This window comes from Mercenaria mercenaria, chromosome 10 (assembly GCF_021730395.1).
Source record: "Mercenaria mercenaria strain notata chromosome 10, MADL_Memer_1, whole genome shotgun sequence".
NCBI lineage: Eukaryota > Metazoa > Mollusca > Bivalvia > Venerida > Veneridae > Mercenaria > Mercenaria mercenaria.
In genome coordinates this window covers 5,509,668-5,536,755 of record NC_069370.1, presented here as the reverse complement: position 1 = coordinate 5,536,755, position 27,088 = coordinate 5,509,668, and the positions used below count along the sequence as shown (strand labels likewise).

The following is a 27,088-nucleotide window of genomic DNA, read 5'->3' as shown; positions in this document are numbered from 1 at the left end:
ATATCATTTTATGGTAAGGCACAAGGTTGGTAGAAACTGAATTATTTCATGTGATTAAACACAGGCTTCACAATAAATTTAGTTATTCCTATATATCTGATGGTTTGACAACAAAAGCAAGTAAGTCAGAGAAATTTTTTGGATGAAGTTGTCAGTTCATTATGTTGGAAATATATTTGTAAAATGATATATCAAGAACATTTCAATCACAATTTATTTAGACTGAACAACTACAGATGCTTGTCAGTTTCCTTTTCAACAATTTGTTTTTGAACAGCATTTGGGCCATTCACTCATCCCTTTAACTGGGTTTTATATACTAAGTAAAAGAATTGCTTTCAATTATCTAATGCTTCTAACAGTCAAGATAACTTTCCAGTTTCAGTCTAGCATAGACACTTCTTTCCCACAGTGTTCCTTTTCATCTTGTACTGTATATGTATGCACCTTTTACTATTTTTCATAACTGTATTTAAAACTTGTATTGCAATAATTTCTTTAATCTAGTCTAGATGCATCATCTCAGCCCAAGTCTCTTTTTCTCCTTTTCTTTCTTCTTCACAAGATCTATGTTTCGTTCTTTCCAGTTACTTTTTCTAAGTTTTATTGGTCTGTTTCCAACATATTTACCTGAAAAAGTAAGTAATTACAAATAGAACATGAAAGAAATAGAATCAGAAATACATGTACTGCTTGATTCATTTGTTCTGTATCTATTTCTTTTTTAAATTTTGTTTCATTTTTAAGAAGACATAATTATATTCTTTGCAGAAATTTTGTATTTGCAAATTTTGTATTTAGTACCTTTTTATTATATACACTCAACAAAATTCCTAATTGGTCAGTATATATTGTATTACTATTTCGTTAATAATGCATGTATTCACACGAAATTTCACATACCAACATTTGAATAGGTACTGCAGCTAATTATTGATTTATTTTTGGCCGACTCACAGCCAAAGTAACCGCATTAGGCGTTTTGACTAACATTACATATTTTGCACGTGCACCAACATGCACATGTTCGTTTACACTTTTGGCATTACTGACGAAAGTCCTGCTAGAAAAACACGTATCATGGTGAAATTGACACAAAAGCAACGCGATTGAGCTGTCGGAATGTTGCTAGCCGGGACACATTTACGACACGTGAGTAATTACTTTTGCAATTTCAAAGGAATTTTGATATAATTTGTTTGTAGCTGTTACTTTGATGGTTATTTCCTTTTTTAACCTTATTTCCGTTTACAAGAACCTTCAATCGTTGGTTATCTACAATCCGCGCTCTTTTGGCAAAATTTAACCCGAGGACAATTCATTGAAGTGACCGATTTTGAGTTTTGTCGTAAAATTCCGACAGCCCGGGCGTGTTGCTCTTGTGTCAATTTCACAATGATACGTGTTTTTCTAGTAGGACTTTCGTCAGTAATGCCAAAAATGTTCACTAACAAGTGCATATTGGTGCGCATGCTCTGCACGTGCAAAATATGCAATATTGGTCAAAACGCCTAATGCGGTCACTCTGATCATGAGTCGGCCAAAAATAAATCAATAATTAGCTGCAGTACCTATTCAAATGTAGGTATGTGAAATTTCGTGTAAATACATGCATTATTAACGAAATAGTAATACAATATAAACTGACCAATTAGGAATTTTGTTAAGTGTATATTGTAAAGAAAGTATATAAACCAATAAATTTTGGTAAGGTCTCCTCTAAACAAGTGAAACTAGAACTGTCACAGGAGTGACTTATACCCCCACAATACGGTCTTGTCACAGAAGAATGGCAACCATAAGAAATTTGAAAAATACTTAGAATATAACAAAACGTAAAACAAGAGGACCATGATGGTCCTGAATCGCTCACCTCTTCCCACATGACCCAGTTTTGAGTATGACGACGTTTTTTCTATTATTTGACATAGTGACTTAGTTTTTGAGCTCATGTGACCCAGTTTTGAACTTGACCTAGATATTATCAAGATAAAAATTCTGACCAATTTTCATGAAGATCCATTGAAAAATATGGTCTCTAGAGAGGTCAAATAATTTTCATAATTTTAGACCTACTGACCTAGTTTTTGACCGCAGTTGACCCAGTTTCAAACTTGACCTAGATATCATCAAGATGAACAATCAGACCAACTTTCATACAGATCCCATGAAAAGTATGGCCTCTAGAGAGGTCACAAGGTTTTTTTATTATCTGACCTACTGACCTAGTTTTTTAAGGCACGTGACCCAGTTTCAAACTTGACCTAGACATCATCAAGGTGAACATTCTGACCAATTTTTATGGAGATCCATTCACAAGTATGGTCTCTAGAGAGGTCACAAGGTTTTTCTATTTTTAGACTTAATGACCTAGTTTTTGACCGCACATGATGCTGTTTCGAACCTGACCTAGATATCATCAAGATGAACATTCAGACCAATTTTCATACAGATCCCATGAAAAATATGGCCTTTAGAGAGGTCACAAGGTTTTTCTATTATTTGACCTACTGACCTAGTTTTTGACGGCACGTGACCCACTTTCAAACTTGACCTAGATATCATCAAGATGAACATTCAGACCAATTTTCATACAGATCCCATGAAAAATATGGCCTCTAGAGAGGTCAAAAGGTTTTTCTATTATTTGATGTACTGACCTAGTTTTTGACCACACGTGACCCACTTTCGAACTTGACCTAGATATCATCAAGGTCAACATTCTGACCAATTTTCATGAAGATCTCATGAAATATATGGCCTCTAGAGAGGTCACAAGGTTTTTCTATTTTTAGACCTACTGACCTAGTTTTTGACCGCACATGACCCAGTTTCGAACTTGATCTAGATATCATCAAGATGAACATTCAGACCAACTTTCATACAGATCCCATGAAAAATATGGCCTCTAGAGAGGTCACAAGGTTTTTCTATTATTTGACCTACTGACCTAGTTTTTGACGGCACGTGACCCAGTTTCGAACTTGACCTAGATATTATCAAGGTGAACGTTCTGACCAATTTTCATGAAGATCTTGTGAAATATATGGCCTCTAGAGAGGTCACAAGGTTTTTCTATTTTTAGACCTACTGACCTAGTTTTTGAGGGCACGTGACCCAGTTTCGAACCTGACCTAGATATCATCAAGGTGAACATTCTGACCAAGTTTCATGAGACCTTGTGAAATATATGGCCTCTAGAGGTCACAAGGTTTTTCTATTTTTAGACCTACTGACCTAGTTTTTGATGGCACATGACCCAGTTTCGAACTTGATCTAGAAATCATCAAGATGAACATTCTGACCAACTTTCATAAAGATCCCATGAAAAATGTGACCTCTAGGTGGTCACAAGCAAAAGTTTACGGACTCACACACGCACGCACGGACAGACGACGGACAACGCGCGATCACAAAAGCTCACCTTGTCACTTTGTGACAGGTGAGCTAAACAAGAACTGTCCGTGAGACAGCCAAGCTCGACTATTCGAAATATTGTCTCAGAAGCAGGAAAATATTACCCAAAAAGGTTAAATATCAAAAGAGTTTTAAGTTCAAAAGGGGGAATAATTTGACCAAAATGCATATCAGTTATGGGACTTGCTGCTATCAACTAGTTTTATAACCCCGAAGGCACATGTGGAGTTTCAATTCAATATCTGCATTAGTTTTGGAGATAGCAACTTGCATGTGAAACTTTAACCAGAATTTTCAAAGTCCAAAAGGGGGCATAATTTGCCCAAAATACATGCCATGCAGTTATGGGACTTGACCCAGTGAGGTTGGTAATTGATCTAGAAAAAGAAAAAATAAGTTTCAAATCTATATGCCTTTTAGTAATAGCTGTATGTAGTTGCACGCAAAACTTTAACCAGAATTTGCTAAGTCCAAAGGGGACATAATTTGGCCAAAATGAAGGTCAGAGTTATGGGACTTGCTGCTATCAACTAGTTTTATAACCCCGGAGACACATGTGAAGTTTCAAATAGTTTTGGAGATAATAACTTGCATGTAAAACTTTAACCAAAATTTTCTAAGTCTAAAAGGGGGCATAATTTGCTCAAAATACATGTCAGAGTTACGGGTCTTGACCCAGTGAGGTTGGTAATTGATCTAGAAAAAGAAAAAATAAGTTTCAAATCTATATGCCTTTTAGGAATAGCTGTATGTACTTGCATGCAAAACTTTAACCAGAATTTTCTAAGTCCAAAAGGGGGTATAATTTGGCCAAAATGAAAGTCAGATTTATGGGACTTGCTGCTATCAACTCGTTTTATAACCCCGAAGACACATGTGAAGTTTCAAATCAATATCTACATTAGTTTTGGAGATAGTAACTTGCATGTAAAACTTTAACCAAAATTTTCTAAGTCTAAAAGGGGGCATAATTTGCTCAAAATACATGTCAGAGTTACGGGTCTTGACCCAGTGAGGTTGGTAATTGATCTAGAAAAAGAAAAAATAAGTTTCAAATCTATATGCCTTTTAGGAATAGCTGTATGTACTTGCATGCAAAACTTTAACCAGAATTTTCTAAGTCCAAAAGGGGGTATAATTTGGCCAAAATGAAAGTCAGATTTATGGGACTTGCTGCTATCAACTCGTTTTATAACCCCGAAGACACATGTGAAGTTTCAAATCAATATCTACATTAGTTTTGGAGATAGTAACTTGCATGTAAAACTTTAACCAAAATTTTCTAAGTCCAAAAGGGGGCATAATTTGCTCAAAATACATGTCAGAGTTATGGGACTTGACCCAGAGAGGTTGGTAATTGACCTAGAAAAAGAAAAAATAAGTTTCAAAGCTATATGCCTTTAATTGATGGCTGTATGTACTTGCATGCAAAAACTTAACCAAGGTGTGACGCCGACGCCGACGCCAGGGTGAGTAGAATAGCTAGTCGAGCTAAAAACTTAATACTTAATAAAGTTTTTTTTTACTCGTCTTTGGAGTACTTCATCCTGGGTTTCCACGGCACATATAAAGTAATACTAGTATAATTATGTGCCCAAGATGAGGGATGGGGTAAATATAAAAATCCCTAATATTAGAGATACATGTACACTAAAAATGAATACAAAAAAGTCTCTTACCAACACATGTTACCACAGAAAAATGTATTTACTTTTTACATAGGACTAATAATAAACAAGGAGCTGCGTTCAATAAACGCTTGATGCCCCCGGTGGCATCCTTGTCGATACAAAGCAACATAATTCCAAAACGTGGTCAAGGTCAAGGTCAAACTGAGGTCAGGTGATGTTTGAAGATGAGGAACGGTCACAGGTTACATGTGTATTAGTATCAATACACTGCAGACCAACATTGGTATTGCTGATAAATGGTGCAAAGGCAACTCGATGCTTCCAAACATATCAAAAACTAAAGCTATGTATATCACTGCTTCCTATAACAACAACAAGATAAAAGATCACACAAACTCTAACAATTTTCAAATGCAAGGTCAACCTATATCATACTCATCACATGAGAAATTATTAGGAATTCATGTTGATGAACACCTAAACTGGAAATGTCAAGTTGAACAAACCCTAAAAAAATGCAATACCAATTTATATCTTCTCTTACGTATAAAACAATACCTAAGCCTACATTCTCGAAAGTTATTTTACAATGCCTACATTCTACCACACCTAGATTATTGCTGTACCATTTGGGGGAACTGTAATGATGAGCTATTAAAAACTGTTCTAAAATTCCAAAAGCGTGCTGCAAGAATTATTCTCGACAAAGATTTCAATGCTCCATCATCAGAATTATTTCTTGAACTGAAATGGATGACGTTTCCTGACAGAATAAAATACAAAAAAGCTATCCTAGTATATAAATCAATAAATATGCAATCGCCGGACTATCTTACTTCAAAATTTAACCACAACCAAAACCAAACATCTGATCGTGAACTTAGATCAAATCAAAACAATGAACTAAAGGTACCAAAACCAAGAATAGAATTTTTTCGTAAATCTTTGAGCTACTCTGGACCCACAATCTGGAATAACATACCCAATCATATACGCTCATCTGATACTCTTGCAAAATTCAAACAATCCTATCTTCAGTGGCACTTTTCTCACCCAAAATTACTATCAGAAAATACTGCCTACCAAATTCTTTAAGTTTCTACATGTACAGACTTTTAATGTAAGTCATTAACTTTACTTAGAATATTTTTGTTTGTTTAAACATGTATATAATTTTATTTCAGTTCATATTGCTTTTGTTGTAATTGTAGTTATTGATTATATCTCATAACAGTTGCTGTCATGTTCTGTAAAATTTTCTCTTATTATTGTTTATAATCATGTTTATTGTACTCGTACATATTTATACAGTGGACCATATTGTAAATTGGCTCTGCCAAATATGTCATCCACTATAAATAAAGTCGTTACTTACTTACTTACTTACTTACTTACTATTCTTGTAAGCGGTATTGATGCTAGATGAAACGGTCCCATTTGGTTAACCAAGAGATGGCCCATATAAAGCAACCCTAGGTCCAAAATGAGGTCAAGGTTAAACTGAGGTCAGGTGATGTCTGAAGATGAGGAATGGTCACAGGTTACATCTGCATTAGTATCAAATCATTCTAGTAAGGGGTATTGATGCTAGACGAAACGGTCCCATTTGGTTAACCTCGAACGGATGGACGGACTGTGTGGTGGGAGACATAATTCATGAAAAATTGGTGTCAGAGATATGCACCTTGTGTCACATGATGTGGGTGATGAGGTGGAACATCTATATTAGGTTTGAATCAAATCCATTTAGTAATAACTGAGATATAGTAAAAATGCATCAAAAGTAACCTTAAATTCTAAGTAAAAGGGGGCATAATTCATGAAAATTTGATGTCAGAGTTATGCACCTTGTGTCAGATGATGCAGGTGATAAGGTGAAACATCTATTTTAAGTTTGAATCAAATTCATTCAGTAATAACTGAGATAATAGATTTTGTGACGGGACGGGACGCTACAAAACTGACTCCTATATAGCCGTATAATAAAACTGGTCACAGAGTTTATGATTGCAAAAATATATAGGTCGCTAAAGGGAAAAAATGTCTTGCCATCCTCACTTTTTGAAAACAATAACAGAGTTAGGAAAAACCATGCAAACCCAAAAGTTTTGATCCCATTTGACACATTATTCTCTGCTTGAGACAACCGTGTCACAGATTTTCGAAAATACTATTTGTTTCAATGTTACAACCTCTTTTGCATGATTAAGGTGGTATAAACATCTGCCACTTGTATGGTTAAGGTGCTGCAAGCCTCTATCACTTGTATGTTGAAAAAAGAATAATTACATGTACATGTATAAGGGCATAAGATTAATTTGAGGACATATTTCAGAATCCATTAATGTATCAACTTGTAAAAGAATTAATATCTTACCATTCATTTCTCTCATTGCTCGAACATAATCTGTTGGATCTTTAAAGCTGACAAAACCATAACCTTTAGTTTTATTTGACCTTTTGTCTCGTACCACTTTGGCCTTTACGAATGAGGAATATTTACTGAAAGCTCTGGCTAACACTTCATCTGTCACTTCATTACCCAGGTCACCACAGAATAACCGAAAATCATCTGAAATTGAAAACACAAGTTCTAGTCTTAAACTAATTATAAATATAACAAGAGCTGTCGGAGGACAGCAACGCTCGACTATTTAACAGCCTTGTTGCTTGAATGAATAAGAAAGTCGAAAAAGGGGCATAATTTAATAAAAAAGTAAAATAGGGTTATGGAACCTGCATAGTGCTTATCAGCTCATGACAGTGAACTAGTGTGTGAAGTTTCAATCCTTTCCCATTAGTGGATACTGAGATACCAGCTTACATCCAAAAACTTAACCAAAAATTTCTATGTTGAAAAAGGGGCATAATTTTGTAAAAAAGCAAAATAAAGTTATGGGACCTGCTTTGTGCATGTCAGATCATGACAGTGAACAAGTGTGTGAAGTTTCAATCCATTCCCATTAGTGAGTACTGAGATACCAGCTTACATACAAAACCTTAACCAAAAAATTCTAAGTCGAAAAAGGGGCATAATTTTGTAAAAAAAGCAAAATAGAGTTATGGAACCTGTGCAATGTAAGTCAGTTTATCACAGTAAATAAGTGTGTGAAGTTTCAATCCATTCCCACAAGTGGTTACTGAGATACCAGCTTACATACAAAATCTTAACCAAAAATTTCTAAGTCAAAAAAGGGGCATAATTTTGTAAAAAAGCAAAACAGAGTTATGGAACCTGTGCAATGTAAGTCAGTTTATCACAGTGAATAAGTGTGTGAAGTTTCAATCCATTCCCACAAGTGGTTGCTGAGATACCAGCTTACATACAAAAACTTAACCAAATCGGGACGCGGACGCCGACGCGGACGCGGACGCCGACGCATGGGCGAGTCCAATAGCTCTACTATTCTATGAATAGTCGAGCTAAAAATGTTAATATATTTACATACATTAAATGGCTCAAAGAGATGCTGTTCATACTCAAGGCAGAACTGTGGATCTTTTTCAATCAAGTTCCATCATGTTTTTAAGTTTCAAAAGGTGAAGGAAGGATTCTAGTGCACCTTCTATCAACACGGTGATTTAAAACGGGCATTTGTGTAGATTAGGGCACATTTAACATGCTCTCTGGGTGACTTCCTCTTTATATTATCTGTACAGACTTGGTATTATAAAATCAACAGAAAGATGAAAATACATGTGAATAATGAAATGAAGCTGTATGGCAGTACAGTAGTTTAGTTTACACTAATTTACTGTATCCACTTCAAGAAACAACAAATACTTGTGTCATATGAGAAGGCACGGTCATGCCCCGGTGGGGTTCAAATCCATGATCCTCGGGTTGAGCGGCTGACACATTCACTAGACCACCAATATTACTGTACTGTCTTTTCAGTTTTATCAATAACAAACTCAATACCAATTAATACTAATTAGCAGCTTAAGTTACACAAACAAAAGTCACTGTTCAATGAAGGTCCCAGGTGTCTCAGCATATAAAGTTAGGTAAGGGCTGATTATAAGCACTGGTGTTCACACCAGGGGTAATGGTAATCAGTTATCATCTGTAATCCATTAAAATCGATTACATTTTTTAAAAGTCATTACATGTAATCAGACACATTTTTGATAACATGTAATATTAATGTAACTGATAACATCAGGAAAATCCTATGTTATCATTTTCTCTTTCTACAGGCTAGAGGGACAGCTTCCTCCTAATGACTAATTCTTTGACCTCTATGTGTGAAACAAACCAAAATTGTTGGGTTTCATGTCAAAAACAAAATTGCTTCCAATAAATTTACAGATTTCTGATACCCTAACCATCTGTGTAAAAATGACCTTTGGACCCTGGCTCAATTCCTTACATGCAAGTTGCAACCCACTGTCTTGGTACGGTAAATGATTAACCCTTATCATGCTGGATATGACTGATTCTGCCTTTGCGACCAGTGTAGATCATGATCAACCTGCACATCCATGCAGTCTGATCACGATCTGCACTGTTCGCAATTCAGTCAGTACTGTTATGGTATTCACCCCTTTTAACAGTGAATGGTACAGTCCAAACTGAAAGATGGACAAGTTAATTATAGAAATTTAGCTGGGAAAAGGCTAAATAGTTGTGGCATCGCTCACTGCTTTGCAACAAGGGATAAAATATACCTGGGTCCCACTCGCCGAGTGATGGATCCTCCCATGTGGTTCCTGCAGCCATGCGTATAAACTTCTTCTTCTTTTCCTTTTTCTCTTTTTTATTTGACATAAATTGATTATCAATGTCCATATCAGCAACATGTAAATCATCTTCCGGTTCTGGTAGAGGCTTTGTTGGCATGGTAACTGTATAAACCGGTTTACTCTCCTCTGAAGTCTGTACATCGGATGTTGCTGAAATTTTGAACAAATTATCTCAGAACAAGCAGTCAGTATTTATGAAAGTAGTTCTGAATGTCGGGATTATTTTTTTTTCTACATTTGTGAATTTGACATGAAATTTGTAATAACTTCATCAATAACTGAGAAACTTCAGCAAAGAAAGTGCATTTCAATTTTTCTGGCAATGATTTGAAAAATTCAGACCTTTATGTGATGGAAGACTGTAGGGAAATCACAGCTGGATGCCATTTCTGCTTACTGAAATTTGCCATCCAAAAAGTGAGTTTACTAAATCTCATTAACATCTGTTGAATACAAAATTTCTTCCCAACTAATTTCATGCAAACCTTCCCAAATTTAACCTTTTTCTATTCTTAACAGTTGAGTTGGACAATCTGGCCATGTCATGATGCATGTTTCTTTTTGGTGAAAGTCTACTATAACCAGTTCATCAGAAAAACAAATCTTTTTCATTTCAAAGCCCTACCATAACAGTTGCTCTAGACCCCTGGCTAGGGTTTAATTCCCTTCGGTGTCTATAACAAGTGCACATGTCAGAAATAAAGGAAAACAACAGCACTGCTTTTTCTGTAAATGCTTGAAATAAGGGAACATGCAAGAAATCTGTCATGCATGACTCTTGATTTCTTACTCAACTACTGATGATAGAAAATATGTTAAGTTCCAAGCCAATAGTATTAAAGAAACCTGGGTCTAAAGAAAATGAACCAAAATTACAAGAGTTCTAAGTTAAAAAGCGACATAATTCTGACAAAATGAAACAGAGTAATGGTTCCTAATCTATTTACTAGGTAACCTTATGATAATAACAAGTCTGCAAAGTTTCAAAACTATTGTTATTATAATATTCAAGAAAAGCGGACCTAGACAAAAAGTTTAACAAAGAAATTCAAATTTTCTAAGTACAAAAAGGTCCATTATTCTGACACAGTGCACGTGAGAGTTATGGTTCTTGGCCTTCTTAATCATGTAATGATGATAAACAAGTGTGCCAAGTTTTAAAGCTATTGCTCTCACAGCTTTTCAGAAGTGGACCTATACAAATATCTCAACCAACAACAAGGATCAACTGAAGTGACAACAAAAACTTGCGATATCAGAGGAGTTAACAAGAGCTGTCAGAGGACAGCAACGCTCGACTATTTAACAGCTTTGTCGCTTGAATGAATAAGAAAGTCGAAAAAGGGGCATAGTTTAGTAAAAAAGTAAAATAGGGTTATGGAACCTGCAAAGTGCTTATCAGCTCATGACAGTGGACAAGTGTATGAAGTTTCAATCCATTCCCATTAGTGGGTACTGAGATACCAGCTTACATATAAGAATTTAACCCAAAAACTCCTAAGTTGAAAAAGGGGCATAATTTTGTAAAATGCAAAGTTGAGTTATTGATCCTTTGCACTGCATGTCATATCATGAGAGTGAACTAGTGTGTGAAGTTTCAATCCTTTCCCATTAGTGGATACTGAGATACCAGCTTACATACAAAAACTTAACCAAAAATTTCTATGTTGAAAAAGGGGCATAATTTTGTAAAAAAGCAAAATAGAGTTATGGAACCTGTGCAATGTAAGTCAGTTTATCACAGTAAATAGGTGTGTGAAGTTTCAATCCATTCCCACAAGTGGTTACTGAGATACCAGCTTACATACAAAACCTTAACCAAAAATTTCTAAGTCAAAAAAGGGGCATAATTTTGTAAAAAAGCAAAACAGAGTTATGGAACCTGTGCAATGTAAGTCAGTTTATCACAGTGAATAAGTGTGTGAAGTTTCAATCCATTCCCACAAGTGGTTGCTGAGATACCAGCTTACATACAAAAACTTAACCAAATCGGGACGCGGACGCGGACGCGGACGCCGACGCATGGGCGAGTCCAATAGCTCTACTATTCTATGAATAGTCGAGCTAAAAATCATTTAGTATAGTTAAAATAAATTATGCAACAGTAAATAATATTTTTTTGAGAAAGTGAAGTTAAAACACAGGTCACTTTTACTTTGAGTACATAGGACAAGTAGAATTATTACTGAAAAATACTTACCACCTGAGGTGCTTGCAGACGTGACTTTGTCTCCTTCTTCATTTTTCTTCTTTTTCTTCTTCTTCTTTTCCTTCTTCTGTACATTTATAATAGGAGCAGAGGAGTATATCACTTTAGGTTTATCATCTTCCTTTTCCTCTTCTTCTTTCACATGATCTGCCTCTGTGTGAGATTCTCCATGACTGACTCCATACATTCCGGGTCCTGGGGGGCCAACCATTGGCCTCGGCCCAGGCATACCAAATCCTGGCCTCATACCCATTGGTGGAGGTCCTCTCATATGTCCTGGCCCAGGTCCTGACATTGGCCCCGGACCCATTGGTGGCCCAGGGTGAAATCCATGTGGAGGACCTGGCATTGGGCCCGGCCCAGGCCCCATTGGGCCTCCAAATGGAGGTCTGGCATGTGGTGGTGGAGGTCTCATTCTGGGTGGGCCTTGTGTGGGATGTCTGCTTGGAGGTGGAGGTGGGGCCCTGTGACGTAGCTGTGGAGGCATGAAGGATGGAGTGGAAGTGATTGCAGGTGGTGGTGGAGGTGGTGGTTGCAATATTGGGAAACTGGAATCGACTGCTGGCTTCTTGGCTGGTGGTTCATGGCGACCAACTAATAAAAAATATCATAAAAAGAATATATTACTGTCTCTCTAGTATAAGTAATTTGTTAGTTTTGAAACTTAAAATAAATGAATACTAGTACTCATAGACTCATATCCTTTCTGCAGCCTTAACGTACTAAAACGTATTAGCGTCTGATGGCCCTTTCACGTTTCTGTAGAAACAACATTTATTACAAGAAACTTATTTTGAAAATATTTCTGAAATGTCTAGGTCTGCAGCTCTCAAATACGGTTATATCTTACATCTGAGGCATATACTGACGCTCTCAGACAACATCAAAAATGACATTCTGAGCGATTTGATGAAGTTCCAAAATTATCAATGTACCCTTAGTCCGTTACGGACCCCTGTGGGATTTCTGTTTATCCAGAGCTCAAATATTTTTTCATAGATTAAAAGCTGACATGCTGTACTAAAGCCCAGGTAATTTCAATTCGTAATAAAGTGCTGAAAATTGGCTCCACAATAGCAAAAAAAAAAAAAAAGTCCATGTGCATACATTTAGACGGGGTGACGCCTGCGTGTGACCCCTGACTATTTACGAATCAAAATGCAGCTTTCGTTTTCAAGTTTAGCATTTCTACTTTCATTTTATTTACTTCCGGAAATAGCTGAAGGTCGAGTGACGTCATTTTCTGTGTTGTCAAAAACATACATATGCCTGGCGAGATTGCATAAATATGTGCTGGCCGTCCTAAGGTTATCTGCCTTTCTGAAAGAACAGCATGTTTTGAAACTGTAATATATTTACTTAAAATATCAAACTAACATGCAGTTTCTTCTTGAATGCTCTGCTGAAATATTTCTCCCATTAATAAGAGGTGAAAGACTAGAAACATGTTGTCAATTGGAAACATAATCTTCATCATGGGATCACACTTCCTATCTCAAAACTGACACAGTAGTTTTGTGCTTTGTTTATACTGAGCTAATTTCACAGGCTCAAAGCCTTTCTGTATTCCATCATTTCACCTTCCCTCCTAAAACAAAGTTAACACCCACCGATACTGTACTTGTCCCCTTCATCACCATAATCATCATCATCATCTTCATCCTCTTCCTCCTCAGGCATACGTCTTCTACTGCTCATAGATTCCGTGCTGGCTCGCAGGGCCTTCAGCTGTTCAGCTACCTGTTAATGTGCACATATACTAACATTTTTATCAGTGGAAAATAAAACGTTAAGTTTTCATCTGAGTTGTCTCGTAAGAACTTAAGATATAAAAAGTCTTTGTTACTGTTACACTGAAACTATGTGACCAAGAAACTGCATCAGTTAAATAGAAACAATAGCTTATTGCTAAAGAGTCTCTGTGACGCAGGCAAATATGTTCACAAGTTTAATAGAAACCACTGCTAATTGCATACGGAAAATATACAAACAATAACACTGTAATATATGCTATGATAATACATTGTAATTCAGATATAAAGACAAAAACTCATGATCAAATTCTTTCCTTACTTCCTGTTGTTTTCTCTGTCTTTCCTCTGCTGACATACCCGACTGAGCTCGAAGCATTTTCAACTGTGCTGACACCTGGTGGTATGTGTTAGAACCAATGACAACACGAGGCAGGTCACTGGCTGAAGGCTCCGACAGAATCTCTTGTTCAAATCTAAATGAACAGAATAATTCAGAAAAAATGCAACATATGATCTAGTAAGAACAATACATATATATTATTACTACTACATAATTATTAGTGATTTTCTGAAAGATACTATGTACTAACTTAATATACATAATGCAGAGTGCAGTTAATACCAATTTGTATGTTGACAACAAAGGTAGAAACTTTATAAGTACAGTATGATGATCATGTAATAACTATGGCCTCTAAGTTCTATTTTTTCTATGATATGACCTTGACCTAGATTTCATTTAGAAAACTATTCTGGAAAAAGTTTAAGAAGATCAGGTAGCAAATGCGGTCCATAGTTTTATCTTATATCTTAGAATATATTTTATCTTTAAAAACAGATGATTTCAAAAGTTTGCTTCCAATTACAGCATACAAATTGCTATTTATCAAATTTACTATTATATTTTTAAAGAATTATAAATACTTCTGTTTCCTCTCACTGACAATGTATTTAGAACAATGAGAAAAATACGAGAGCAAACTTCTGAAATCATCTCATGTTTTTAAAGATAGTCCAAATAATATGACGTCAGAACTGATTTTGAGATATTTTTGTGAAATGGCCAAATCCCTCTCTTTACATCAAAACCAGTAAAGACCTTTTCTGTGGTGAAAATAGATAATATTTAGATACAAACATGATCAGGCAATATACTTAAATGATGAAATCTTATAACAAAATAAAACTGAATCATTTTATGGTTTTACATGTAGAAGATGCTTTTGTGAAAAAGCGTATGTCTCCCCCTATGCATAGTTTTTTTGGTTTTGTTTTGGGGTTTTATGCCATTTCTCAACAGTATTTCTGTCATGTAATGGCGGGCAGTTAACCTAACCAGTGTTCCTGGATTCTGTACCAATACAAACCTGTTTTCCATAAGTAACTGCCAACTTCCCCACATGAATTATCAGAGGAGGAGGACAAATGATTTCAGACACAATGTCTTTACAAAATCGTCACAGAGAACATACCCCCACCCGTGGATTGAACTTGCGACCCCGCGATCCATAGACCAACGCTCGCCCTACTGAGCTAAGCGGGCTTGCAATTCTGTAACTATCCCTGGAAACAGTTATGAAAGAAAACTGCAAACAACCCTCATAATCTTCATTTCTCAACTTCCATTTTGGTACAAGAGCCTCTAGTTTTGTCACTAGCCTCATTTTGTTGGATCCATAGTCACACTTAACAATTCAGGTAATATAAACAGGGGTCTAGCTAGGTCCAAATTTTTTGGGAGAATTCACTTCTCCCTCAATCTGATTAAGGGTGAAGTGGGGAGACTTTAGGGAGAAGTGGGAAGATTTTTTCTACCTCAACAATGTTGAGTGATTCGAAAGGTGGCTATAATTTTAATTGTCAGCATGTTCGAGTGCAAAAAAACAATGTTTTATAAAGAAATTGCTGATTAACCATGCGATTAATTGGAATATTGTACACATTTTTTCATTATCTATGGTAAAACAACGACATGTAATCATGTATTAACTATGTTAAATTGACTTCCATCGATGAATTGATCTGAATATGTACTTCTAGTTTAAACAGTTTACTTTCAGTTTTATTCGAGTGAGATACTGTTCACCGATGTGGTGACTCAGTGTTAATTATTAATATTATCTTAATAATAAACATTTTCATCCTGCATTCGTACAAAATAGTTCTAATCAAAAATCGGCTGGTTAGATTAACAGCATCTGCTTGAATTTTTGGAAATGATTTTTTTTTCAGAATTTTTGTAATGAAACAATAACCACTGTATGGGAAACGATGTAACTAAGAAAATGAATGGTCACATCAATGCTTTTTATCTAGAAACAATGCACAGTTGTATACGCAAGAAGTCAATAGGGAACAAGAGCAAAAGTCAAAGAGACACTGATAGTTGGCTGCAACGGATCACCTACTTAGCATGTCCAATCATCCCACTAAGTTCCAACATTCTGAGCCTAGTGTTTCTCAAGTTATGAACTGGCTACGGGTTTCCATGTCTGGGCTCCTGTGCCCTTGACCTTTGATCAAGTGAACCCAAAATCATTAGGGGTCATCTACTCTGCATGTCCAATTCTCCTATTAAGTTTCAACATTCTGGGTCAAGCGGTTCTCAAGTTATTGATTGGAAAGAGTTTTCTATGTTCAGTGCCCTGTGACCGTGACTTTTGACAGAGTGCCCCCCAAAAAACAATAGGGGTCACCTACTCTGTAATTCCTAACTCCCTATGAAGTTTGAAGGTTCTAGGTCAAATGGTTCTCAAGTTAAAAAACGAAAATGGATTTCCATTTTCTATCCACTGCAACCTTGACCTTGAATAGAGTGACCCCAAAATCAATAGGGATCATCTATTCTGTATGTCCAATTATCCTATGAAGTTTCCACTTTCTGGGTCAAGTGGTTCTCAAGTTACTGACCGGAAATGATCTTCCATGTTCAGGCCCCTGTGACCTTGACCTTTAACAGAGTGACCCCAAAATCAATAGGGGTCCTCTACTCTGCATGTACAATCATCCTATGAAGTTTCAACATTCTGGGTCAAGTGGTTGTATTCGTCGGAAGACGCCATATTGTCTCTAGGGAGCACTGGACCACATGTATTTAGGTCGCGCTTGTTTGAAGTTCGATTCACTAAACACAAAGGAGTCATGGGAAAATTTCTCAAATACCCTAAACAACCTTACAGAAAAATGGATTCCTTCTAAACAGTCAACTATAAGAGATCACCTTCCATGGGTCAATCAGGACATTAAGAAACTAATCAGAAAGAAGGAACAAAAAGGTCAAGAAAACTAGCTCATCTTCTGATCGGAAGAAATTTCTAGACTTAAAGCATCTAGTGCGGAAAAAGTTCAAACAGGCTTATAGCCAGTATGTTGAGCACATCCTAAACCTGAACAACACTGATGCCTCACTCCCAAATACTAAGAAACTGTACTCGCTCATTAAACACAAATGGCGTCTTCCGACGAATACAACCACTTGACCCAGAATGTTGAAACTTCATAGGATGATTGTACATGCAGAGTAGATGATCCCTAGAAAGGAACCAAGATCTTGTGGTGATACAAGTTGTGTGCAAGTTTGGGTAAAATAAAATCATCAGTGAAGCTGCTATTGTGCAGACAAGGTCAAAATAGCTAATTCTGGCCCTTTCAGGGGCGATAACTCTGGAACCCATAATGGAATCTGGCCAGTTCAAGAAAGGAACCAAGATCTTATGGTGATATAAGTTGTGTGCCAGTTTGGTAAAAATCAAATCATAAATAAAGCTGCTATTGTGCAGACAAGGTCAAAATAGCTGATTTTGGCCCTTTCAGGGGCCATAACCCTGGAACCCATAATGGGATCTGGCCAGTTCAAGAAACGAACCGAGATCTTATGGTGATACAAGTTGTGTGCAAGTTTGGTTAAAATAAAATCATAAATGAAACCACTATCATGCAGACAAGAAATTGTTGACGGATGGACGGACGCACGGACACACGACGGACGAAGAGTGATCACAAAAGCTCACCTTGTCACTATGTGACAGGTGAGCTAAAAAGGTGATAGGTCAAATCCAGTAAATTATAGGCCAATTTCATTAACATGCGTCCTATGCAAAGTTCTTGAACACATTGTTTCCTCATCTATTGTTAAGCACTTCGCCAACCATGGTATTCTGTATTACCTACAGCATGGATTTAGGAAAAAAGGTCATGCGTTACTCAGTTAGTTATATGTAAGTAAATGATCTGGTCACTTCAGTCTACAATAAGAAACAGGTAGATCTTATACTTTTAGATTTTAGTAAGGCTTTCGACAAGGTTAACCATGAGAAAGTCCTACTAAAAATGCACAAATATGGAGTCAGAGGTAACACACTAAGATGGGTCAAAGGCTTCTTAGATGACAGGATCCAATCAGTAGTCCAAAATGGCACTACCTCTGATGCCATCCCAGTAACATCAGGTGTCCCACAGGGGTCTGTACTTGGTCCCCTGCTCTTCCTAGCTTACATATAAATGACCTCCCACAAAACGTCAGTTCCAAAGTCCGTCTGTTTGCAGATGACATGGCAATATATCTAACATTGTCATCTGCAGACCAATCTGTCACTCTCCAAAATGACCTAAAACTTCTATAAAAGTGGGAGTTGGAGTGGGATCTGGAGTTCAACCCCTCCAAGTGTCAAGTGATCCACGCCACTAGAAGGAAACATCCTATCCCTACCCAGTATTACCTACATGGAGTCCAACTTGAATCAGTCAGCTCAGCTAAATACCAAGGTGTGGATATCTCAAATGACCTATCATGGGACAATCACATAAACAGGTCAACCAAAAAAGCTAACCAAACCCTAGGGTTCTTACAAAGAAACATTAAGATCAAATCCCAACCCATTAAGACCATTACTTACCAGACTCTAGTCCGACCCCAGCTCGAATATGCCTCCGAGGTATGGTCGCCCTACACCCAAACTCAAATTGACCAAATTGAAAGCGTCCAAAGGAAAGCCGCACGTTGGATCAAGACTGACTACGGTAAAAGTAACATCACCTTAAGTACTTCCGTAATCCTAGCCTATCCTCGAAGGTGTGTCCAATCCCAGCATTCCCACTGACTTTTTTGAAAAGTGGGTACATGTACCCACAGACTTTAGAAAATGTGGGTACATGATAAAAAAGTTGGGTAAAAACCATACAAATTGAAAAAAATGTTCCAACTGAAACAAAATTATAAAGAAGTATATGGGAAGTGGCACTTTTATTCAGCCTGTGTTAATGACAGTGCGAGGGCTGACTGGGAAACTATTGTATCTGACATTTTGACCAAAAATGGTTTAATGGCATTTTCTTAAGCCTTTTATTGTCATACATCTACTGCAAAAATATTATAAAAACTATATATCGAGGGCTGACCGGGAAACTATTGTATCTGCAGTTTTGTAAATTTTACAGGAGAAAGAAAAAACTGAATATTTTCTTAAAAAACACAGCTTAGTATTACCATTCTTAGTAAATCATTATTAATTGAAATAAGAAATAATATGTTGGCTTTTAAAATGTACTCAAATAATTTATTTTTAAGATTTAGCAAAAAGTGTCAGATACAATAGTTTCACGTTCAGAATGACGTTATTGAATTTAAAAAATTACCGTGAAACTATTGTATCTGCATTATTCATTAAATATTATTTATAAAATTCATATTGCTTTAAGCATAGAATTATTGTTTTACTTATAAATAACATAAATTACAAATATACAATGAAAACAGTGTTAGATACAGTATTTTCTTTCTGATGACCGGGAAACTATTGTATCTGCACTAGAATTATTTTTTCATTTTTTATTATTATTTCATTGAATTATCGCTTATCTGTATTTATATTTTTGTATTTCCATTGATAAATTGGTAAATGAATTAAACTGAACAATACCTTAAGCCAGTAATAATGGTCAAATAAAATAAAAATATGTTTATCATTACCTTAAATTATTATTATTATTATTTTTTTTTTTTTTTGCAAGCGTATGCATTAATACTTGACTGTACACATTTCATTACATCCGGATATAAATTTCATACAAGAAATCAAGAAATTAATTTATGCTAGAATGAAGCTACCGGTATACAAGGGGGAAATGAGCTGCAGCATGAGAAAACCAACATAGAGCATTTATGACCAGTGTGTGTGGATCCAGACCAGCCTGTGCATCTGTGCAGTCTGGTCAGGATCTTTACTGCTTGCTAACTGTTGTAAGTTTCTCTAACTGCAATAGGGTTTGAAAGTAAACAGTATGGATCCTGACCAGACTGCGCAGATGCACAGCTATGTTGGTTTAATTTGGACCGTTTTCACCCCTCCCAAATATTCAACAAGAATTTAATTTTTCAGGACAGTCCGTGAATTCCACTGTCATTATTTCAGTAATGGTACAGCACTTTTGTGTTTTAACTTATAGCCAATATTGATGTGCAGTGGCATGTTTACAGAGTTCTGTTGCTTTTGAAGTGACTGTGTAAGGCATAAAAAAATTGTTTGTTTCCATTGTTTGTTTACAGTATTCCGACCTACCCAAAATGGTTGGTCCGACCCTAAAATTTTAATGTTTTTATGGCCTTAGCGAAATTTTTTTTCAAATTTTTAATAAAAAAATGCAGAACTGCACTTTTTATGCTTTAAACATTGTCATTGATGTTAGAAAGGAACTTATTGCTGCTCTAAAGACATAACCTCCTTATTTGTATTCATTTCTTGACATAAAAATAATTTCCGAAAAGTCTCAATAATTTTAAACAAACAAAAAACATTTTCCAACCTACCTACCCTAATTTATTTTGTGCATGCTACCTAAAACAAAAAAAAATTAAGGCCTAATTTACCTTTATGTGAACAATTTAATATGTGATTTTGTTCTCTGTATCACCTGTGTTCCAGCTACAGTAGTATAGTGAAACTTTGGTAAAGACAGAATATTATCAAGAATCATTTTAAAAAATTGCTGAAAACAGAGATTTCTACATGACACTGTCTCTTTTTCTTCAGAACTTTAGTTTATTACAATAACTTAATCACCTTTATCAATATTTGAGGCTAAAATTTCAAAAATGACAGACAGCAAAATGAAAAGCCAGAAAGCAAGCACATGACCACACGCATGTGCGATAAATGAATAAAAACTTAGGCATTTTGTCATGTCCTTACCCTCTCCGAAGCATACAACCCTCCCATGTGACAGAACAGCATAACCCGAGAGGAGTCACAAAGGAAACTAAAAAAAAATGTTATAAAGCTCGGCGGGTGATACTTATCAGCGTCTGCTTGAAATTTTGAAAACGGGTTTTTTTTTTAAGAATTATGGAATAAAGAAAAACTCTTTGCATGGAAAATGATGTATCTAAGAAAATGAATGGTCACATCAATAGTTTTTATCATATTGAAACAAGAAAATTATAGCCATCTTTTCAAATTGCTTCACAACCTTGCTGGGTGTGTGTGGTGATGATGGGGGGTGGGGGGGAGGGAAGAGTATACTGAGTTAGAAATGATGTTCATAAATTTCTATTTTTCAACTAGAAGTCTCTCTTTTCTATAAAAAGGAGAAGTAATATTTAGCTGTATCCCTGTGGTGCATGTGTAAAACGCTGATAAGTATCACCCGCCGAGCTTTATAACATTTTTTTTGCTGTTATATCTTGCTCCAACATTATAGCAACAAAAAAAAAATGTTATAAAATAAAAACTCGGCGGGTAATACTTATTTAGCATGAACAGTATCGGACTCAAATAAAAATGAAAAATTGCTCGATGAAAGTCAGTCCGCAACCGGTCATTTTGTAAATATTACTAAACAAGCAGCTTACGAGTCTTTCGTTTACAATGGAGACCAAATAATTGTGTAGTAGATGCCAGCTGACCACTTACTTATTCAACAACTTGTTGAAAAAAACGTCCAAAATCGTTGTTTTTGTACTCGCACATGTTGACATTTATCGGAAAGTGTCAAAGATGTAACTGCGTCGTTGATTGGCTGAATACTATCACGTCTAGTTTTACAAATTATTTGATTCGCTGTCACAGTTCTCGTGAAAATCTCACAAGTACCTGGATTAGGCGGAGCTTAAATTATGCCATCGGCATGTAAATTCAACTCGTCTTGACATGTAGCAAATTGTCAACAGTGTGTATTGCGGTAATTTGCATGTACGGATAAAAAATAATGCCTGGTTACTTGAATTTCAGCTCTTTATCGATGAACAATGTATTTTCTGTCAGATTTTTTACGCGTGCATTGTACCCGTGGAATTTTAAAACTTGCATGCAAGTGACTTTTTATGCGTGAATTACGCAGATTTTTGCGTGAATGGGAATGCTGCGATCCCATACACAAACGATGTAAAAATATTTGCTTAGCCCACCATCAGATAAACAGATGTTGATATGTGACGTCAGGGCGACCTCTCCTACACGGAACTTCCATAATCCTAGAATCGGAGGCTAGGATTACGGTACTGTACAGTTGGTTCGCCGGTTCCGACGTTTCGCCGGTTCCGAAGAATTCGGAATTAATATCTAGTAAACAGTAAGATATCAATGATCAAACTATTACTTTATTATCCTGAATTAACAAGTAACTATTCCTAGAAATTTCATCTCTCGGAGTTGTTTTAAAGTTAAACAAAATATGAATTATATTGCGCCAAATGTGTGTAAATTGACGGTGTCCAAGTGACGCGTTTTGAAAGAAAATTTTATACAAAGCAGTTATTTTTTGTAAGAAACAAATTCCATTTCTTTTTTTTATCAAATTGTACTTTTATTTTGTCTGTATTTAACACAGAAAAAAATATTGTGAGGCATGATGCCTCACGGCCTTGTTTTGATGCAATTGTTTTGCATTGTTTTTACGGCCTATCAGTAGTTTTTATTTTTGATGTTAAAGTTGTCAGGCTATCTGTCAGCTACTTTTTAATCACAGTTCATTGTTCTGTAACATTTCCAGACATTGACTGATAACCAGTCGCATTGTTAAATTGTTGTTTACTAAATTACATTTCAAAATGTTAGAACTCTACTTATGTCAAGCTTGTGTCAGTTAGTGAAACTGTAATTCTAGCTTTCACAGGGATTTTCTATAAAAGTACGCAATGTCAGCCTGAGTTATTCAACAGTTCAATCAACAATCACCTGCTGTATTAAATTAAATCGATGTTTTCATGTAATGTCCATTGTTGACTTTGTAAAACTTGATAAAAGTTTATGTCAGTTGAAATTTTGACAGTTGTCAACCATCTTGGATTTTTGTACGTATGCACCGGGTGACTAAAATCTCGTACAAGCGGACTGAAATCGCTTCATATTCTGCAGAAATAGTTAACTTTTATTGTCAAGTATTTGATATTTAATACTTGGCATGTAGTGTTGATTCGTAGCGTTCTATATTGTTTTATTATTTATTTCTGTCCGACTTTGTTTGTTTACACTAGTTTAGAGGTTAAGCTCCGCCTTATTTGCATATAAGGAAATGTTCGTATCCCGAATGACGTCATGGTCGGCCGAAGTAAGTTCGTAGCATCAACTCGGTTACGGACCTGTCCGGGTATTTCCGACTTTGACCTTATTCAGACTAATTTAGATTCTGGTATTCATCCTCATTTGCATACCATGCATACCACAAAGGTTAATTATTAGAACGCTAGAATCATCACTTTGCCTCCGTCTCTCGTATAGAAAGGCTGTTTGTCAGTTTGTTCTTAGACATTTTTTTATTTACACTTCTAAAACCTATACGAATTATTCAAACTTTGAAACTGCACGGTACTTATTATCATTAAATTATACAGTTATATTCATTAGCAGTATTTGGCTGTTTTTCTGATAGAAAACTGTAATTTTAGAGTTGGTTCTCGATCCGCCTGCCACACGACTTTGCCTGATATTTTCATTACTGATTATTTTATTCGGTTATAATTAATAGTTATTGTTAAGGCTTCTCATAAATAAAAGTTGTTTGAAGCTGAAAGGAACATTGTCAGTAATTTATTTAACTTTGAAATAAATCTGAACTCGGGCGCTACCAGCCTTTTAACTTGGGCGCTACCAGCCTTGCTTTAGGCGCTACCAGCCTACAGGGTCGCGACCAGACCCTAGTTTAGTCAACATATTGTTTATCCCCAAAATGAATAACCTCACAGTATTGTAATTGGTGGACTCAGTCCCCTGACTGTAGTCCCCTTGCCCTTGGTCTGTTTACATTTAACATTTTTTTACCCTAACCCAAGTAAAGTACAGTGACCAGGGTGGGGGCACTACAATATTGTAAAAAAATCTTCAGAAGTTACTAAACATGTGTATTTTACAACGTATCTCTTTTCTCCAGTTCCGACGGATGTGTTGATGAAATGCCATATGGAAGAGGTATCCAGAGGGGGGGGTCAAAAAACAGCTGATTCCATTATTCTTTGCAAAGCATATGTTAAAAACATTCACTTGCCTTCTTGAATTAAATTCTAATGAGCCAGTCTGCTTTCAAGCTTGTCTGTTTGTCTGCCTGTGCAGTATTTACAAATGTTAAAATTGTAATTACCAACTGACAGCTACTATAGGCATAATGTAACACATTTGCAATATTTTTAGTTTGTTTTAGATGTCATGTCCAATTGCAGCAGAACCTTCCCCCTCTACACTGGTCTGCACAGAGTATCATTATTAAAGCTACACAAAAGAAGCCATTAAAAGTGATAAAGAAAATCACATCGGAAGGCTATCAGTATTGTTTTTTAAGTTATATATTAATAAATTTCATGATGGTAGTTTTGTAACTATAGCATCCAAGGATATAGAATTCCATGATTTGAGATTTCTGAGAAGACTAGGTCTAAATGATGAAGTATCAGTAGAAAATATAAATTGTCAAGGACCTGATTTTCAATGTTTCTTGAAAGAAAGCAAAAATGACATTATATTTGTTACATGTTATTTCTCCATTTTATATATTACCATATAGGGATTTCCATTTAGATTGTGTTATTTCCATTTGTGATGACATTCTAGCCAAAGTTTGTTTCACACTACATTATTCATGCTATATAATTTATACCAACTTTGCTTTATGTAAATGACACTGTCACAGGTAGAATTTTAAACATATTTTGCTGTAAATGATATGTATGAAATAAAGGCATACACATGTAAAACAAGTGTTTTTTATTCTTGAAATACATAAAACATTGCATCCTCAGATTCCAAAAACAGCAGACTAAGCCATGGCCATCTTCATAGCCCCCATTTTTCATGAGTATCTGGTTTAATATGAAACATACTTCAATTAGCATTTCATAGACCATGGATGAAAGCTCTGGCATGACTGTTGCTTCTCACTGGACTTTATTTTACTGACAAAGCCACCATATCCTTTTTAATATATTAAAATTCACATTTGAACTGACAAACAGGAATTGAAGTGTTTAAAATTTTAAGATTCAGCTGACAGTCTTTAATGAGCTTGGCCTTCCATGCATGCTTGATGTGAACCCTTTAATAGCTGGCATCCATACTAAAGCAAAATAGCATTATCTTCATACATATTTGTATTAGATATATTACAAACCTACCTTTCACAAAGTTTCATTGTTGCTTTTATCTAATAATATAGTCTTACTGTATATTCTTACAATTTTTATTGTCATCTCAAACAACTTTCTGTGGAGTTGTTTTTTCCAAGATGATATAATAACAGAACAGGCTTTCATATATATTTTGATGTGTACTTTTGATTTGTATTTTGCACTTCTGAACACTTAAGAGTGTTGAGCTATCTTAAATAATTTGTAAGTTTCCCTTCGGGTGCCCCTTGCTTAATTTACACGGAAGTATAAAAATACGACGGAACCGGCGAACACACAACGGAACCGGATAAATCGGCTGCAAGTAACTTCATCTGTTTTTTTGTAAATACCAATATATTTGACAATAAATAAATATTGATTTTAATAAAGGACTTAACACCTAATTAATATGTATTGTAATATTTACAGTGCAAATCGCTCTCTTTAATTTACGCGCATTGTTATTGAATGTCCACCGGAACTGGCGAACCAACTGTAATCGTAGCCACTGCCATTGCAAAAAGGCACTAGGAAAGGAGACAAGAGTATCACTATTTATATTTGGGTTACTTGTGACTACACCTGCAGAGGCTTACATTTGTTTTGGTTTTGAATAAGCCTTTATTTCAGAGGATATGGGAGTTGGTCAAAAATACCCCACCCACCAAACTATCACACGAAATTTCAACTGATAAATTTTGAAATTTGTTACTAATATTGACCTGTCCATTTCAGCCTCCATCTCAATCAATCTTTGTTGGCTTATCTGTGACATTGTGTTGTTTCTCGCCTCCTTGTTTTCTAAGAAATTAAAGAACAATTTTTCAACGTTTCATCCGTGTGTATGAACGCTTTTGATTTCCGTACCAAGCGTCTCTGCGAAGGTCATGACTAAGTTCTTTTACCAATTCCCGTATCCTAACATATCGCATGCCGACTACTCGCATAAAATCACACTGTACTTACTGTATTACCAATTTACCAGCACCATCACTGCCCGAGTATTTATGGATTCCGCAGTTATATTTGATTTCTCATGTATTCTTACAAACAAAAGTACTTATAAATGTAGTCCCAATCTGTGTCTTCTTTTTCTTCTAGTTGCTGCACTTCTTTAAAACTTTGCTTTGAAGATTATGCGTAGGCGATGAATAAACTTTTATGGTACACATCAACTTTGTACATCTGTCAAACAATAAAACTTTCCAAATTTTACATTTGTAGGAGTGTGTAAATAATAGCTAGCTGACTGTATGATATCGATTGTCCGATAAGCATCTGACTTGAAATCAGAAGGTCGCAGGTTCGAGTCCTGTATCGGGCTGAACATTTTCCCGCTCCTTTTACGTTTGTGCCGTGAGTGTGGTGACTAGCCTTGGAATCCTAGAGCTAGGGTAAAGCAATAACTGGGTTAGTAAAAAAAAAAAAATCTGAGTTTGTCTTTGAAAAAAAGGAGGGGGGAATGCAGCAGTGTGTATATATTAGCTGTATAATAACAATTGTCCAATAAGCTCAGTTAGCAGAGCATCCGACATGCAAGCAGAAAGTTGCAGGTTCGGATCCTGTATCGGGCTGCACATTTTCCGCCCCTATTACACATTATTATAACTTTGTACACTGGTAGCTGTTTTAACTGTTCTTAAAATAGGGTCTCTCAAAAGCACGACAGAGCTTTAATGTTAGATGTTTCACAAAGCCACGGTAAATAAAATTTACCTTAACCTTTACCTTTAAAGACTGA

The 27,088-nt window shown here is 35.9% G+C and overlaps 1 protein-coding gene across 2 annotated transcripts; it reads right to left on the bottom strand.

Annotated features, from left to right (window-relative positions):
• Positions 1-196: 196 nt before the first annotated feature.
• On the bottom strand, positions 197-26,227 carry LOC128559755 (RNA-binding protein 42-like). 2 transcript variants are annotated; one of them, XM_053552194.1, is made up of 7 exons: positions 26,070-26,227; positions 14,077-14,230; positions 13,614-13,743; positions 11,995-12,597; positions 9,720-9,944; positions 7,426-7,620; positions 197-630 (listed from the first exon to the last, which is right to left on the bottom strand). In XM_053552194.1, exons 1-7 carry the CDS (start codon positions 26,120-26,122, stop codon positions 518-520), a joined length of 1,473 nt encoding a protein of 490 aa, XP_053408169.1. In that variant the 5' UTR covers positions 26,123-26,227; the 3' UTR covers positions 197-517. The 2 variants fall into 2 exon arrangements, with proteins under 2 accessions (XP_053408169.1, XP_053408170.1); XM_053552195.1 differs by lacking the exon at positions 26,070-26,227 and adding an exon at positions 22,928-23,557.
• Between the last annotated feature and the right edge of the window lie 861 nt (positions 26,228-27,088).